The 16,928-nt window shown below is 38.9% G+C and overlaps 1 protein-coding gene and 1 non-coding gene across 5 annotated transcripts; both read left to right on the top strand.

Annotated features, from left to right (window-relative positions):
• Nucleotides 1-2,056: 2,056 nt before the first annotated feature.
• KANSL2 (KAT8 regulatory NSL complex subunit 2) lies at nucleotides 2,057-16,696 on the top strand. 4 transcript variants are annotated; one of them, XM_087925286.1, is made up of 10 exons: nucleotides 2,057-2,150; nucleotides 2,955-3,213; nucleotides 7,014-7,192; nucleotides 8,319-8,433; nucleotides 9,468-9,631; nucleotides 10,982-11,148; nucleotides 11,524-11,620; nucleotides 13,403-13,656; nucleotides 15,203-15,433; nucleotides 16,060-16,696. In XM_087925286.1, exons 2-10 carry the CDS (start codon nucleotides 2,963-2,965, stop codon nucleotides 16,156-16,158), a joined length of 1,557 nt encoding a protein of 518 aa, XP_087781412.1. In that variant the 5' UTR covers nucleotides 2,057-2,150; nucleotides 2,955-2,962; the 3' UTR covers nucleotides 16,159-16,696. The 4 variants fall into 4 exon arrangements, with proteins under 4 accessions (XP_087781412.1, XP_087781415.1, XP_087781413.1 ...); XM_087925287.1 differs by having other exon boundaries at nucleotides 2,135-2,453; XM_087925288.1 differs by lacking the exon at nucleotides 2,057-2,150 and adding an exon at nucleotides 2,521-2,540.
• On the top strand, nucleotides 12,668-12,809 carry LOC113445590 (small nucleolar RNA SNORA2/SNORA34 family). Its single transcript, XR_003375382.1, has one exon. It is a non-coding gene; the product is annotated as a small nucleolar RNA SNORA2/SNORA34 family (small nucleolar RNA).
• Nucleotides 16,697-16,928: the final 232 nt, after the last annotated feature.

Genomic DNA, 16,928 nt, shown 5'->3' with positions numbered 1-16,928 from the left:
ATGTGAGTGGACCCATTTTTATGACCATTTTTACTGAGGTCATTAAGCTAAACTAGCTTCTCCAATTAACTACTTGTTGGAAGCCAGCTGGGAAGATTGCCAATTACAATCACATGACTTACAAGATGTTTTAACCCTCCTAAATATGGGTTGGTTACCAAGTGTCCGAATTGCAATTCACTGGTATTGGAAGAACTATCCATCTGGGTCAATTCCAATTCAGGAGAAAGGCATTGGAGATAAAATGGAGGCTGGAGGCTGATTGGAAAGCAACATTTATTGATAAAGCAGAACCACCAAGCACATGTGATTCTGGGCAGCTGACAATGGAGTTGAGAGTGGGGATATATCTTTGGGCTTTATATTTGAGCTTCCTGTTCCTGTGCAAGAACATGTCCTTTAATATTCTATTAGCTATCCTGTGGGATCATATAGGGGCTATATAGGGGTCATAGCTGGCTCTATATACAAAAGGAAATGCAAAACCTAGGTGCTTGTCTGAGCTAATTTGGTCAACCTCTGACATTTTTTATCTCCCAGGTTTGAAGTTTGAATTGCTCTAGGGTTAGTGCAATGAAGGGGCTTTGGGCTGCTTCTAATCCTACCATTGTACTTTTATTTCAAAATATCCTGTCTTGAATGGATTACCAAATCTGCATTTCTAAAAGGTAGCCTCCTCAGTTTCTGCTTTGGGGCAGGGAGACCGGCTGCTTCCTGCCTCTAAAAAATATGTTTCTCCATTTCTCATTTAGGGAAATATAATATTCTGCTTTTTTTAATATTCCTCAAAATATTTCATGGGGCGGGACCTTGGATAACTAGCAAAGGGGAATGAAGGGATCGATACATTTATAATTTGAATGCAGGCACATTAATGTCATACTGACATGCTCCAACTGTGGCCCGTGCTGGCTGAAAATTAAGGGACAATAGTATGGTAACTGTTGGGAGAAATAGCCTTCTGGTTCAGTTCGAAGTGGGGAAGAAAGACACTGGAAACATGGTGACTGCTTGGAAAGATGGTTTAATGGTGGACAGGATCACATGCCTTGGAGCTTCTGAACAAAAAAAAGGGCTGAGGTGCTGAGAGACCCTTGGTTTTATGCCCTTTGTTGGGATTTGAATTTGAGCTTGTATTCTGATTGGTTGTCAGACTCCCATGGGGCCATGCAGGGGCAACTCTGTAGGCTGTCCTGAGTCCCAGGCTTGGTTGAACCTTGCTGGATGATGATGTAATGAAAGGGATTAGGCCAATTCCTATAATAGCTCTACCTAGAGTAGATCTTTGTTATGTAAAATAGTGGCCTAGGTCAGAGCAGTCAAAGCTGGGAGTGGGCTGAGTTTCTGCCTGAGTTTATACTTTTCTTTTTAGGGGAATTCTGCCTTTTTAGTATATCCTAAAATACTTCATTTTCCTAGGAGAGGGATGGGTTTTAACTTCCAACATAACAATTGAAAGGCCATGAAAAATTTAAGGGGCTGAATGCCATGTGGCTTTGGGAGGTGCAAGGAAATAAAGACAGAGACTTACAAGAACACTTGAAAATCTATTCTCTATTTCCATGTCTGTCATATAGCGTATCGAATAATGGGTTTAGATTATAGGAAGCATATTTAAATTATGTGCCACAAACTTGTTGATATTAAGAATGGTATGACAAAGAAGCAAAATGCTCTCTTTTTTTGCAAAGCAAAGCTTTAGTTAGTCCTGCTAAAGGTGGTGTCCGGCTATGAACATTCTATTGATTGATCATAACACGTGTTTCAGCAATTCCAGCTTCATGAGATGGAATTCTGGCTTGCTTGAATCCCATCCTGCTTGAGTAGAATACCAAAATCAGTTGCTTAAAGTTGGGTGTCTTTCATACCTTAATGAAGTCTATTTAATATGAGATACTTTGTATTAGCCCTCAAAGCAGCTTACTGCAATGAAATTAAAAGCAGGCCATAAACACAGTCAAAATAGTCTTAAATCGGGATCATTTAAAAAAAAAATACTAATAAACCGTTAAAAAGCCTGGCAGCCCGCCCTCCACACCGGCTCGAATGACATTTCCTTTATCCAATCCCGTCCTGGTCTACGTCATCTCCGGATTGGCTGGCGATAGCGAGCTCGAGGCCCTGATGAGAGCCAGAGCGCGAGGAGGAAGGTAAGATGGCGGCTGTTGCTGCGCTGATCAAAAAAAAAAAAAAAAGTGAGGGCGGATTTGAGGCTTCCCCCCAAGCTCACTTTTCCTCTCGCTCTTGCCAAACGGGTCCTTGGAAAAAGAAGCAGGAGGCGTGGGGGAATCGTATATGGCCGAGGGACCAGAGTCCCTGGAGGGGGAAGGAGAAGCGCCTTCTCGACTGGGTTGGGGAAGGCTTCGCCCCCGCGTGTCTGAATTAAGCGAAGCTCTCGAAGCGCAGAGAACAGAAAGGCGGCGGCAGGGGAGGGACTTTTAATCCCTTTTAGGGTAAAAGAGGGAACATGTTTTGTATGAACTTTAAATAACGTTACGGTTAGGAAGAATCTCCTTGCGTTCCGTGATCTTCGCCATTGTGTAAAGAATCTTCTCTCCTGGTATTTAGTTACAGGAGCCGCAGCTGCTTAAGCGGTTAAGAAAAATAAAAATGGTTAATAGGGAGGGAAGGGAAGAAGGAAATGCCCAGCCTGTTGAGGAACTGGGACGGGAGAAGAGGGATGGTCGTCGCAAGAGTCTTATTCACATTTCTTGCCTTTTCGGGGTTCGGATCGGAGTGGTGTGGATTGTTTCAGGGTCCAGCGAATCCACGAATTGCCGGTAACTCCGAAATATAGAATCTCCGGTGGTTCAAGATTGATCAAGAGGGAAGCTTGATAGTCAGAAGGAAAACCGAAATAACCTTGTTGGGGGGAACAAAGGGATTTTTATGGTAGCAGAAGTGACTTTTTTTTTTTTACTTATGTCAGATCTGTACTAACATGTTCCTTACAGGCACTGGCATGAACAGAATTCGCATTCATGGCTTGCCTTCAAATCGGGGGCAGCTCACTCCTGTGCCAAGGCCACAAGAAACCTTGTCCTGTGCCTTTGCTCACCGTCCATGCTCTCAGCCTCGTTTGGAAGGACTCGAGTTCTGCATTAAACACATCCTAGAAGACAGGAATGCACCCTTCAAGCAGTGCAGCTATATTTCAACTAAGAATGGCAGGAGGTGCCCAAATGCAGCTCCCAAGCCGGAGAAGAAAGATGGGTATGCATTCTATATATGTTCACATTATCTCTAGAGATGAAATGTTGTCTTCCTCAGCCTTTGCAGCAGATCATTTCTTGTATCGTAGGTCTAATGAAAATAATAGACTACTATATGTATAGAATAATTGTGGAATATTTTAAAAGTTACATTCATGAAATTATATCATCCAAGACTGGATGCAAGTCATTTGTATTGTGTTCACAGATATATATATTTTTGTAGAACATTAACTGAAAAGAGTTGCATGTTAACATATGCAGTACAAAAAGATTCAGGTTCAATCTGACATCTCCAAGGAAATTTGAGAAAGGATGAAGGTAGGGAATGCTCTTGAAAATCAATGCCAGTCAGGAAATATGGTACTTAAATAGATGAGCAATATCTGTATTTCACATGAGGCAGCTTTCTTTGTTCTAAAGCAGCAGTCCCAACCTTTGCTGGGAGGGGGAGGGGGATGGTTCCGCACAAGCAGTAGGCAAGCATGCTTGCACAAATGGAGCTTTGCACTCTTGCATGGCCCAGTTCCAAATAGGTTATGGTCCAGGAGTTGGGGACCTCTGTTCTAGAGAACATTTTCATATTTTTGACTTCTCAAATAATTCCAGAGTATCTGTTGATTAAAAATAAGGAGTTGTCACATACCCATGTACAATTTTGAAGTACTTCCTCTCAAAACATCCAAAGTCAAGATTGTCTTACAGATCTAGCTCAATGCTAATCACAGGCTTAAAGTTTGGTACAAAGTTAATAGTTAACTGATTAAAAGAATAGTATATCAAATAGCACATTTAAATAAGCTAGAGTTATTACTAAAACGTTTCTATCCAATTTCTAAATTATTAAACATTTAAAACTTCAGTCTTTGTTTTTCAAAGCCTTTGATTGAATTGCTGTGTAAAACTATTGTATAGAGATCTTTGAGAAATGTAGTGAAAGTTACAAAACTAGTTGAAACCTGTTAAATAAAGAGATTAGAAATAAAAAACATTAGAAAGGAATTTAAACTCATTCTTCTTTCACTTGCTGGCTACAAGAATGAACAAAGGAAAAATATTATCAGGGTTTCAAATTCTCTTATACCCAAATCAATCTTTCATTCTTGAGTTGTCTGTTTCCTGACATGGTCCACCTTGAAAGGTTGACAATTGAATTGACATTCTTTAAAAAGTTCTTTTAAAAAATCTAAACAGAGTCCTAAAACATTGTGTACAACCCAGTTAGATGAAATTTTTGCTCTCATGTGGGAACAAGGACCTAGGCCCTTCCGGAGGATTATCTAGTGACAGTTGCCTGGGTGGACGCCCCGTTGGGGCTTCCTTTCAAATCCCTGGCAGGAGTTGAAGCAAAGAAAGAGCTCACCCCACCCTATGTCAGCATGCAGCACTCAGGACTCAAACACGGGCTTGCTAACCTCCAACCCAGCATCCTAATCTCAAGAGCCACCGTGCTCTTAGATGAAATAATAATTAGGAAAGATACAGGAGCATTTATTTAAATTGTTAGGTTAAATTAATATCTTGCCTTTTAAAGCAGCATACAGTTTTCTCCTAGTTTTGCTAACACCAACCATGTTTGGTAGATTGGGCCAAAAAAACTCTGGAATGTGATGGTTTGTTTCATGGCTGAGGACAAAAGCAAAGCATGTACTCTGGATTATGGAGCAAAGAATGATGGATGTCATCTATTTATTTCACAGCAAATTGGGATTCTTTGGGGAAAAATGGCTGTGACTCTGCAACATGTTTAGCATTAAATTTCAAGTCACAAGCCTTTGTTTATGCATTCTCCTTTACCCTTTAGTCTCTCCACAATCATGAGGAATAAATCAGAAACATATTTCCATTTTAACTAACAGTTAAAACATTTCATTAAATCACAATTTGTTTGAAACTTGCTCATTTTACTAGTCTAATCCAAAGTTAGCAATAAAGTCCTCCTATTGGTGGAATGTAGACACCTGCTTGATAAATGTTTATGACGTGTATGTAATTCTTAGACTTCGTTGAAATCTGTTTCCCGTCAGTGCACACCTGCATTGGCCATTGGACAAGGAAAATGGGAATCCCAATCTGTGATGTCTGGAAAGCCACAAACATCTCAATTTCAAGTAGCACAAGTTGAATATGAAAGTACTGTATAGATTTCTAAGTTTGCAGCTTTCTTAGAAGAGGCTAGGCCTGGAGACTTCAGTACATAGACCTTTAAGTATAATGTGTATTTTTGAGTATTGAAGCATGTTACTAATCCAAACTGGAAACCTTTAGATGCATTGGGATCATTATGGAAGTATAGACTCAAGGGCACCCAGTTAGGGAAGCCTACTATAAGAGCGTAAATCATTTTTGTTTTGTAGGAAGTATGTTTAGCAACTTGGAAAGCATTGTTTTATTGTTCCTTTTCTAATTTGCACCATATAGTGGTTCTCTTCATTTTAGTTCCCTTTTTTACAAGTGTTCGAGGGCAACATCCAAATTGCCGGCTTCAGTGTTTAATCATGAGTCTACATTACACACACTCTTATGAGTGTTTTGTTTAAATGTGAGCTGCCAAATGTGCTAGTCTCATTATGGAATCCTTGCCTTTAGCCTACGAGGAAAAAGACTCCTTAAGGTTTGCTTGCTGACAACTTTAAAGGATGTTAAACGCTTTAGAGCAGTGATCCCCAACCTTAATCAGATTGGTAGCCCAGTGCAGGAGGGTGAATGGGAAGTGCATGTGTGTTCACATAGCTCCACTGGTGCAAATGACGAGCACATCAATGGAGTTTTGCACATGAGCGCGAGCACTTTTACTTGTGTGTGAAATTCCACTCAGACAAGCGGCATTCACTTGCGTGAATGGAGGGTGCTTGCATATGAAGCTCCCAGTGACATGAATGGAGCTTCACACCCTCCATTCAACTGCCCTCCACTCACACGAATGGAGCTTTGTATGCATGCACTTGCCTGCCACTTGCTCAAGTGGACCTTCACGCCCGTCACTTGCTTATCACTCACACGGCCTGGTTTTGGTGATCCCTATATTAGAGTGAAATTCCATAATTCTCCTGAAAGCCTTGAGAACACATGCAGATTCAGAGTTAGGAAGTAAGATTAGCAGATAACTGTAGCAGATACTTCCCTAATGAGAAAAAGTTCTCATTACTGCCTTTAAAAAATAACTTTATGGGCCTTTAAAACATTTTAAACATGTTATTAATTTGTAATATAAACTACAGGTAGTCCTTGACTTACTACCATAATGGAGCCTGCTCATCACGGTCCTAAATTGTGACAGCTGTAAATTGGGTAATCTACATGACTGACCCAATTTTACAACCTTTTTGTGGCAGTTGTTAAGCAAACACGATGGTCATTAAGCAAACCAGTGGTTTGCTGTGGCCAGTTTTTCCAAAAGCTTGAAAATGGTTTTCGCAAAAGTGATGTAAAACACAGGTCACATAACTGGGATGCTACAATCAGCCATGAATGTAGGCTAGTTGGTGAGTGCTCAAAATGTGCTCATTGTGACTGTGGGGGCCCTCAGCTGTCAGAACTTCAGAACTAGGTCAGAAATGAGATCCTTGTAACTTCACAAGTTGAGGACTAGCAAATAGTCATGTTACTACATGTACTCCTTGGTTTAAGACCAAAATTTATGTTGTTAAGTGAGAATTTGTTAAGGGAGTTTTGCCACATTTTATGACATTTCCTTGGAGATCTTTTAGTGGATCTTTCTTTAAACAATATGGAAGTGTTTCTTTGTTAGATATTTTGGAAATTACAACACATCACTTGCTGTTTCGCCTTTCTACCTAGTGTGTCATTCTGTGCTGAACATGCTCGCAGAAACGTGTTGGCCTTACAGGCTCAGATGAAGAAGTCTAATCCTAGCCCTGTAAGGGAGTCTCTTCTCTGTCAGCTGAGTTCCTATGCCAAGACGGAGCAGGGCTCTCAATCTGCAGAAAATAACCGTAGTGAGGGCAGCAGGATATTGGGTAAGCTGGAGAGATGATAATGTTATCTTGGGCATTTTTTATTCTTTTAAAATTAGATGCAAAGGTTGAATTTTATATAGCTTGATCATATTCTAACAAATCTCTTTCAATATGTAGTTTAAAACAAAGCAACCCAGAGAAAAGATGGAAGCAGATAATGTTCAGTCTCACCTGATACTAGGTTAAAATGTTTTTAAAATTAAATGCATTTATATTTCCCTTTACCATTTTTTAATAATAGGTTCAGCTTAAATATCTTGGGAAGTCAGGAATTTATATTTTGGCAAAGGGCATTGACTCTGCATTCAGAAATTTAGAGCATACATAGTTTGTTGTTTTGGTTACTTTATTTATTTTAGGAATTGCTCTAGAGGGAAGTTACATTTAACATATAAGTTTACTGATGAATCCTATAAATCATATGGACCATTTACAGAATAATCTGAACACTCAGAAAATGTATCTTTCTGAGTAAGCTGTAAAAGATAAGGATATCCTGTTTCAGAAGATGGAATCCTGTGCCTTTGATTTGTTTTTACAGAAATTTCAGCCTCAATTTGGGAGCTTTCCGGAACTAGCCAACTTAGTTTTCTAAAAACAATTTACTGTCACTTCCCTGTAGGTAGTTTGATGAAGGATAGAAGAAATTTAAAATATTAAATTAATAATGGATGCAGCATATATTAATTGCTGGATAGTTAAAATTAGAGGTGGGGGTGATTTGAATTTATGAACTGTCTTTATAATTTATACTTTAAAAAACTTCAACCGTGTAAGAATCTCTTTCTTCTGCCAAATAAATATGTTGATGATGGTGCTAGGCTTGTTTCCTTACCAAATCAAGGTTAAATTATGGGTGTATTGGTCTGACATTCAGGTAACTAGAAAGGTGAGATTTTCCAATGATGCTCTAGTGATAAGTTTTAATGCAGAGTTTATGATTAAATGAATATTTATGAATATTATAGTTCTGATTGATGGACATGCTTATATCAGCTTATAGATGTGTATGTTCATATGAGATTTTCACTTCGGTAGCTCTGTTTTAGCTTACATTGATGACATTACACTAATTTTACTAAATAATGTAGATTGTAAACATTTTTCCTCTCTTTTATTTTTCCAGATGAAGACAGCTGGAGTGAGGGAGACCAGGAGCCTCTTACTGTGGATCAGACATGGAGAGGTGATCCTGATAGTGAAGCAGATAGCATTGATAGTGACCAAGAGGATCCTTTAAAGTAAGTCTCTTGAGTCAGGTTCTGTGAATTACTGTTGCAGAGTTGTGCAATAGAGATAGTTCATTTTCCCCAAAAATTATTTGAACATGTACTGAATATGAGCTTTCAAAGACAAGCGTAATCCTTTCTCCTCCAGAACAATTTGGGTTATTCTCAGCATCAGTCTTGACTAGTTCTCTTTTTAGGAGCACCAGAATAGTTGATGATGGAGTGGGAAGTTTCTGGGCCTTCAAATGTTCTTAAACTACAACGTGCAGTATCCCCTTTCATTGGACCTACTGACTGATGGTTGAAAGTTGTGGTTAATAGCATGTAGAGGACTTAAGTTTCATCAATCCTACCCTGTCCACAAAACCCTCGAGTCCAACCTGTATTCATAAATACATATTTTGAATATTTTGACCGTTATGAATGAAAACAAATTAATGTTGACCATTAATCTACACCTAATGTTTTGTTTGGCCTGCCCTTTTTTTCTGAGGTACTTAATGAAAAGTATATTACTCCATAACTTCATTTATACTTTGTTTGTGGCCCCATAAAGTTTCAAATATTTCGATGTAACTTGTAGAGTTATTCCACATGTATAATTTGCCATCTGTTCTGGTATGCAATTACGCAGCAACTGGGTAATGTATCAACCACATTTTACACTAACTGAAAATTATAAACAATTGTTCGGAGAAGGCCTTTTGAATGCATTTTTGAAAGCTGTCGTCTCATACTTTCTCACCCTTTAAAGTGTACAAAAATGCTTCAGATCATTACTTGTACTTAGGATAGTACGGTAAGCTCTAGAGGTGTAGCTCCTAAGCTTTGAGGACACTCCAGAAGATATTGTGTTGAACTTCCTCAAATTAGCATTTTGGTTTCAAAATGTTTTGCATTAAATATTCCCTACTGAAGGTCACAAGTCTTGCTGATTGATTTCTTTGCTTTTAAATAGCTTACTTTTGTTACCTGACACTGCTTTAGGTGATTCTCCATGTTAATGATTAGAGAGGATGAGTTGTGATTGGATCCTGTTTGTGCAGACATGCTGGTGTGTATACGGCTGAGGAGGTGGCATTGATCATGCGAGAAAAACTGATCCGGCTACAATCTCTGTATATTGATCAGTTCAAACGGCTTCAGCACCTTCTGAAAGAGAAGAAGCGCCGGTATTTGCACAGCCGGAAGGTGGAACATGAAGCCATAGGTAAATGGCTACAACTCTGAACATAATAGCAATAGCACTTAGACTTATATACCGCTTCATAGTGCTTTACAGCCCTCTTTAAGCGGTTTACAGAATTAGCATATTGCCCCCCAACAATTTTGAGTCCTCATTTTACCCACCTTGGAAATATGGAAGGCTGAGTCAACCTTGAGCCTGGTGGGATTTGAACTGCCAAATTGCAGGGAGCCGACAGTCAGCAGAAGTAGCCTGCAGTACTGCACTCTAACCACTGCGCCGCCGAGGCTCAATAAGCTGAAGACATCACAAAAATTGATGTGAAATTCATTAGAGCATCCATCAGAAGCAGTTTACCAAGAGCTTAGAGGTTGGGGACTACTTTTTTTGTAGATATATCTTGATTTTTCTTGCCTATTAATATTTATTTGAAGTGGTACTTATTAATGTAATGTTCAGGTTAATTAAAAATTTTCAGGATTTGAGCACCATCTGTTCCTAAAGATAGGAGAGTGCATTGTAGCCACAAGTAAAAGAGAGCTTCATGTACCATATGTCTGAATTCAGAGATCTGTTGCAATCATTAAGAGAATATTTGGCTCCTATAATTAATAAAAACAATTATTTCCATGAATTTTGGAAGAGAAAGTATTTGCATAAATATCAATCAGTTATCCTATGGGACTAGCTAAGGAAACATTTCTTAATTGTTTCAAAAGTTATTTTAATTAGTTCTAACGAAGTGCTTTTGCATATATATTACAGAATAGAATCTTTGAAATATGTGTTCTGAAAACATCACCCCAAAAGTCTTCCATGACAACACTGCTGGAAGATGGTGCTTCTAGATTGCACCTTGATTCTTATTAATTTTTAAAATCTTGTGAAGTGCTACATTTATTCTCAACAGTAGTAGAACTTTACAGACATCATAGTTTTACAGAACAGGGATGGGCAGCATTTCAAGGGTTGGGAGACACAAGACAGCCTTCCAATCTGACCAATTCCCAACCTTAAAATTCTTCCAAAATGGTCTAGCATTAGATACCAAAGGAGCTATTTTAGGCCTTAAGGTTGAGAAGGGTAAGGGTGGTGAGAGAGAGTAATGGAAGTAGGACACCTAACATTCAAAATCACACTATTGAAATACAACAAAACAATGTTGAGTGAAGGGAAGCTTCAGGTTGCTCATCCCTGCAGTAGAATTATGGTGATCCTTTTGTATTTCTTCTCTGAAGCAACAAGAATTGAGCTAAAGCAGATTCTTTCTCAAAGCAGAATGAGTAAACTCCGAGAAGAACTCTTTTGATCTGTAGTAGAAGGGTATATAATATTTTAATTCTACACTGAGGATGCATTATTAATGTCTTCCAGGTAGCAGTCTCCTGACAGGCCCAGAGGGTCTTATGTCTAAAGAACGTGAAAACTTGAAGCGATTGAAATATTTGAGGCGTTACCGACAACGTTATGGTGTGGAGGCTCTCTTACATCGGCAGCTGAAAGAACGCAGAATGCTGGCTACCGAGGGTGCTGGCCAGCAGGTAATTGAGTTACTTCTCTGTTTGGTCCACTGGTGATAGATATTGTATGCCTGATTATTTTATGAAAGCAAAGCATAAAAATGGAAGTAACTCTTGATTTCCAGATATGTGCAATCTCTGTGCCACGTGCAGAATTCAAAACCAAGTGTTTTCAAGGGAATACCAATTTGGGAAGAGTAAAACTCCTTCATGATGAGGCACATTTTAACCTGCTTTTTATGCTATGCTATTAATAGGTTCAGTCTGTTGTATGAGTATTAAAACACATGAAGCATTGATGTGTATATTTCAGAGGCTAATGTATGACTGAAAGAATTCATATTAAAACAGTGGCTTCTCTAAAAGATTATCTTGTCTTTGGTTTGTATCTTCCAGGCACATACTACCCGTTCTAGCCAGAGGTGTTTGGCCTTTGTAGATGATGTTCGATGTTCCAACCAGTCTCTCCCAATGACAAGACATTGCCTTATTCGTATCCTTTTTCTCTCTGGTGATCGTATTAATAGGTCTCCCAATTAGTCCAATTAAACATCTTTGAGTTTTTAAAAATGAATATCTTCTGAACAAAATCTTTAATCTTAAAAATGAAACATTAAAAAAATTAAAAGTACAAATCAAGAGGAAAAATTCAGTGTATATTTATGAATAGCCACTGGTTTACCAAAGTATTCACTAAGCTACAAGATACCTTAAAATAGTATCAATTCTGATTACAGAATCTCTGCCATAATAACACATATTGCTGCATTGGTAGAAAATACCTTTTCCAAAACAGATAGATTACGCATTTCTGACAACCATTCCTTTGATGTCTGGAATATTTCTTAATATCATTCTTTTTGCCATCAACCAGGTTTGATACAAATTCAATACCTGATAAACAGTCAAATTCCAAAGCTTTGATATGTGCTTCAACATCTTTGGTACTGGATGGGGTTATATTGCCCCAGAGAGACCCACTGCACAACCTGGGGGTCCTGCTAGACTCTTGGTTCCTGCTCAAGGAGCAGGCAACACCCATGGCTAGGAGATACTTTGTACAATTTTATATTGTGCATCAGCTGTGCCCCTTCCTGGACCATGAGGGTACACATTCATTATCATTGCTGGGGACAATATGCTGACTCTGTAAACCACTTAGTGCTGTAAAGCACTATAAAGCAGTATATGAGTCTTAAGTCCTACTGCTGTTCATGCCTTGTTCACCTCCAGAATAGATCATTGCAACGTGCTCTTGAAGAACATCCAGGAGCTTCACCTGGCACAGAATATGGCTACATGGACAGTTATTTATTTATTAATCAAATTCACGTAGCCAACCATTTCACAAGAAGTGACTTAAAACACGTTAATGTGTACTATTGTAATTGATTTGAAGCCATCATCCCAGCTTCCATCAAACTCTTCAGTAAAGCGATTTCCCACCAATTCTCAAAGTAGTATAAGATATTCATAAATATTATCAAAACTCAATGTCTGTCCCAGTATGACCCAAACGTTTCTCACCTTTGTGCTTTTCTTGGCCCTGAATCAAGGCTGGTGGCTTGCTGTAGCCTCTGGTTTCAAGCAGGAGCCCAAAGAAGTGACTTTCTATGGTCTGTTGGCTGTTCCATAACTTCAGAATTAAACTGGAACAGTCAATTCAGTTGGAAGCAACAATGAAACTTCGCAAAAGTAGAGTTAAGCCACAGCTTGAAATAAAGCCAAATTGTTTGGATCCCTTCAGGCCCATGTGTGAATGTATATGAAAAATGGCTCTTCTAAAAGGCTTAATGTTAACTTTTAGGCCAGCAAAAAGTAATATTTAAAATTCAGTATGCTATGATATTTATTGATTGGAAGGTTGTGGACTGAGCTAAATTCTGTTGTAAATTTATTGTTTTTGCAGGAAATTGTTTTCCTGGTTATGTATAAATGTTGCTATTAAACATGTTTGTGTAGTTTAGATATCTATTTTTATTTTGAAGTTAGAGAACAGAATCGGTCCACTAATATAGAACAATACCGCAGTTCTAAATCAGAAGTTGTTTTTTATTATTAACAGATTACGGTAATGTATACAGAGCTTATATTTAACTCCCAATATTTTCTATCACATACAAGATTCTCCAAGGGGGAAAAGTGGTAAAGTTCCCTTTATTTCCCTAGTTTACATATTGTACATTTCCATGGTCAGATGACTTGCTTAAAGGTCTGCTTTTTATATCGACTATGCATTGCAAATTTTGCCAAATTTCCTTAACTCCATCTTCAGATATTTGCCAGGACACCAATCAACTCCTATTTAAATTGTGCCAAGGATCAGAAGAAGCACCCTGCAGCAAACCAGTGCCTGTAAACCTTTCTGAAAATCCCTGCTGCCCACTCCATCTACAGCTACCACCTCAGATGTATATTCCTGAACCAGTTCTGTGTGTTCCCGAGGAACTGGAAACCATTTCCACGGATCTCTACTTGAGTGCAGCTGAACTCCGCCCCACGGAAAGCTTGCCACTGGAATTCAGTGATGTAAGTATCTTATGAGGCGTTGCAGAAGACCCCATGACCTTTGAGCTGGGCATGGGGCTATATATCAAAGGATATAGGGGGAAATGCAAATACATACTTATGTCAGACTTAATGATGTCATCGAAAGCAAAAGAGAGGTAAATAATTAAGTAAGACAACCAGAGCTACAGAATGAAATTAGTCATATGTCACTTTTTTCAGTTCAGTTCAGTGGTTCAAGCAGTCGCTGAATGAACTGTTGTACATCAAGGACTACCTGTTGTTTAATATAGTGCACTGTGTTAATGTTCTGACCCAACCTGGTTACCAGCAAGAAAATCTCAAACAAACTCAGTAACTCAAACCTTCACAGCTTTAATCTACAAATAAACTTCTCTGTAGATAAAAGATGGCTTGCAGCCAATTAGTCCAACCAGAAAAGCTTTGACAGGATTCTTCAGATAAGCCGGAGTCTCTACACACAAAACTGGGTCCTTAGAGCATTTTTGCTTTCTGCAAAAAGCAAAAAACCCTTTGAAACCAGGCTTATATTCCCTGAAGGGAGGAGCCATTATGTTGCATTCTTACTCCCGAGTCGCCTGTGCTGCTCTAGCTGTTCTCTTCTACGAATCATCCTGTGCTCACGCACACTTAGCACACGCTCCTTGGGAACCTCCTCCTCACTGCTGCCGGCTAACCACAACAATTAATCCTAGTAGGAAGATATTTATCATCTGCCCAAACATTTAAAAATATCTTCCTAAATATTTTGTCTGAGGAACTCTGGGAGTTGAAGTCCACAAGTCTTAAAGTTGCCAAGGTTGGAGACTCCTGTTCTAGAGAACATTTTTTTATTAAAATCCATTTCATTATAATCAGTAGATGCATCTGGTATCTGTATACTTTGAAAGTCTTGCTCAACAAACTGGCTGCTCTCGATCTATAAATGCCCCCTTTTAATTTCATCTCCCATTTTTAAATAGGGAAACAGAGGCCTACCCTCTAAGGCAGCAATCCCACCCAAGCAAATCTACCTGTATTAGCAGAATGCAGGTAGTCCTCTGCTTACACGCACAATGGAACCCAAAATTTCTGTTGTTCAGCAAGGCAATTGTTAAGTGATCAATTTTGCACTATTGGCCAGAGTTTTGCCAAGCCCTGCAATTGTTAAGCGAATCTGGCTTCCCCCATTGACTGTGCTTGTGGAAAGCTGGCCAGGAAGGTTACAGAGGCTGATCACATGATCCTGGGACAGTGTAACTGGCATAAATACATGCCAGTCGCCTAGTATCCAAATTTTGACCATGTGACCATGGGGATGGTCATTAAGTTACTTTGAATTGTTGCTAAACAAATGGTTGTAAGTTGAGGACTATTCTAGGTGAAATGAAGCTTGCTTAGACTGCCAAAAAATATTTTTTGCATCCTTTTTAATTAAAGAGATGTGGGGCTTATTTTTATGCCTTCCTATGGTGTATGTAAAATTGGTTGGGAGGGAGGAAAAACCTAGTGGCAGGCACTGTGTTTCCCCCAACCCCAAACGGGCTTCTTGGTTGTTCCCTGATAGGATTTGGATGTTGTTGGAGATGGTATGCAGTGTCCCCCTTCTCCTCTGCTTGCCGATGCTTCTGCTGCCCTTGAGAACCAACTGAGCAAAAATGTGGCTGAAGCTCCCCTAATTGTGTGCTCAGATGAAGAATCCGTTCGACAAGGACTTCCAACACAGGCAGGAAAGGGAAGTTTTCCCAGACAAATTACACCTCTTGCATCAGAACCTCCACAAGAGCTGTCAGTGCAGGTACCGGCCTAGGTTTGGAGGATTTCCTCTGGTGGGCTTCTTTTCTTTTAGGGGTAGCTAATAGGCAAGTGTTAGAAGAGCCTATTCTACAAAGGCCTCTTTGCAAAGAGACAGCCAGGCTTTTCATGTACACAGGCAGACCATAAAGAAAAGGAGGAGTCACTTTTGTTTGTTAAGGAGATTAGCCATCTGCATACTGCATGGGTTTCAGGAAAGGATCATTACCTCCTCCTTTCCCTCCCCCAAAAAAGGAAAACTAGCACAGCTGGTTGGTAGTATGGGGAGGGTTAGGAACTGACAGGTGGTGGAAGCCTTTGAATTGTCAGTTTCAGTTGGTAAACATTCAAGCAATTTCTCTTGAAATGTCTTCTCAGCTGCTTTATTTGTTGACTTGCTTAGAATATAGACAAAATTTTGCATACTGATTGTGTATCTGTGGATCCTTATTTTCATAACATCCACAAAGGAAAAAACATCTTAATGATACTGGTTGAATTATTTTTTGTTTAAGTTGGCTAATGCATTTTTTATTTGTTTTATTTATTTGCATTATTTATTTGCATTAATGTGATTGCAGTTTGTATTATCTAATAAAAATCACAGGATCAATTATCTGTCTCTATTAGAATACACAGCATCTTGTGACAAGTGGACCCAGGTTGGAGAACAGTAAGAAAGACGAACCTGCAACCAATGGGAATTCAGAATCCGCCGCTATCAACTGAGATTTAAAAAACTGTCTCCTGTCCGATAAAGCATGTGCTGCTCTTGAACTCTTTTTGGCTTCCAGTGTTTTGCCAGTCTCTATTAAATCTTGCCTAGATTTAATGTCTATCTGGAAAAAACCACGTGAGATGCAGCTTTAGCATGTTTGAGTGACTTCTTTCAGATCTCATTCAGGGAATGCCTTTTGGTTTCTGGTATAAATGGAGAAGAAAACATAGGAAATCTTAAAATGTTCAATTAATACAAAAAGCAAAAGCCTCTGCCTTATTCATAGTCATAGGCTCTGATAAGAGGAAATGTATTTTCCATAGTTGAATTATTGGGAGTGTATTTGAAGTCACAGGCTGAGCCATGCTAAAAGCAGAGCTTTTTATTATCTGTACTGTACACTAGCCTGTTGATGTATAATGTGCACATAGCTGGATTTTTTTTTCTTTTCCTTTAGCACTGAAGCCCGTATAAGCAATTTTCCACTTCTACATTATAATGTGTACAAATCCCTTGTAGTATAAAAATAAAAGTACTGGATACATTTTATAGCTTGCTCTTCTAATTGTGTGAATGTAATTAGTTCCTTTGCCAAACTCTCTAGAGAGCAGAAATTGCAGAGCCAATTAAAAAATGATTATTTGGCCCCCTAAGTAGAAACAGGAAAGAGAAAGCAAACAAGAATACTGTATACTTTGTATTGGAACCCAAGGACTCAAAGGCAGAGAAATATAATTTCCTTGTTCACTTGATGCAAATTTGAAACATGTCAAATTTTACC

This window comes from Pseudonaja textilis, chromosome 2 (genome assembly GCF_049901715.1).
Source record: "Pseudonaja textilis isolate UNSWEBS1 chromosome 2, rPseTex1.2, whole genome shotgun sequence".
NCBI classification, from domain to species: domain Eukaryota; kingdom Metazoa; phylum Chordata; class Lepidosauria; order Squamata; family Elapidae; genus Pseudonaja; species Pseudonaja textilis.
The sequence above is the reverse complement of the archived record's forward strand: the minus strand, read 5'-3'. Positions and strand labels throughout refer to the sequence as shown.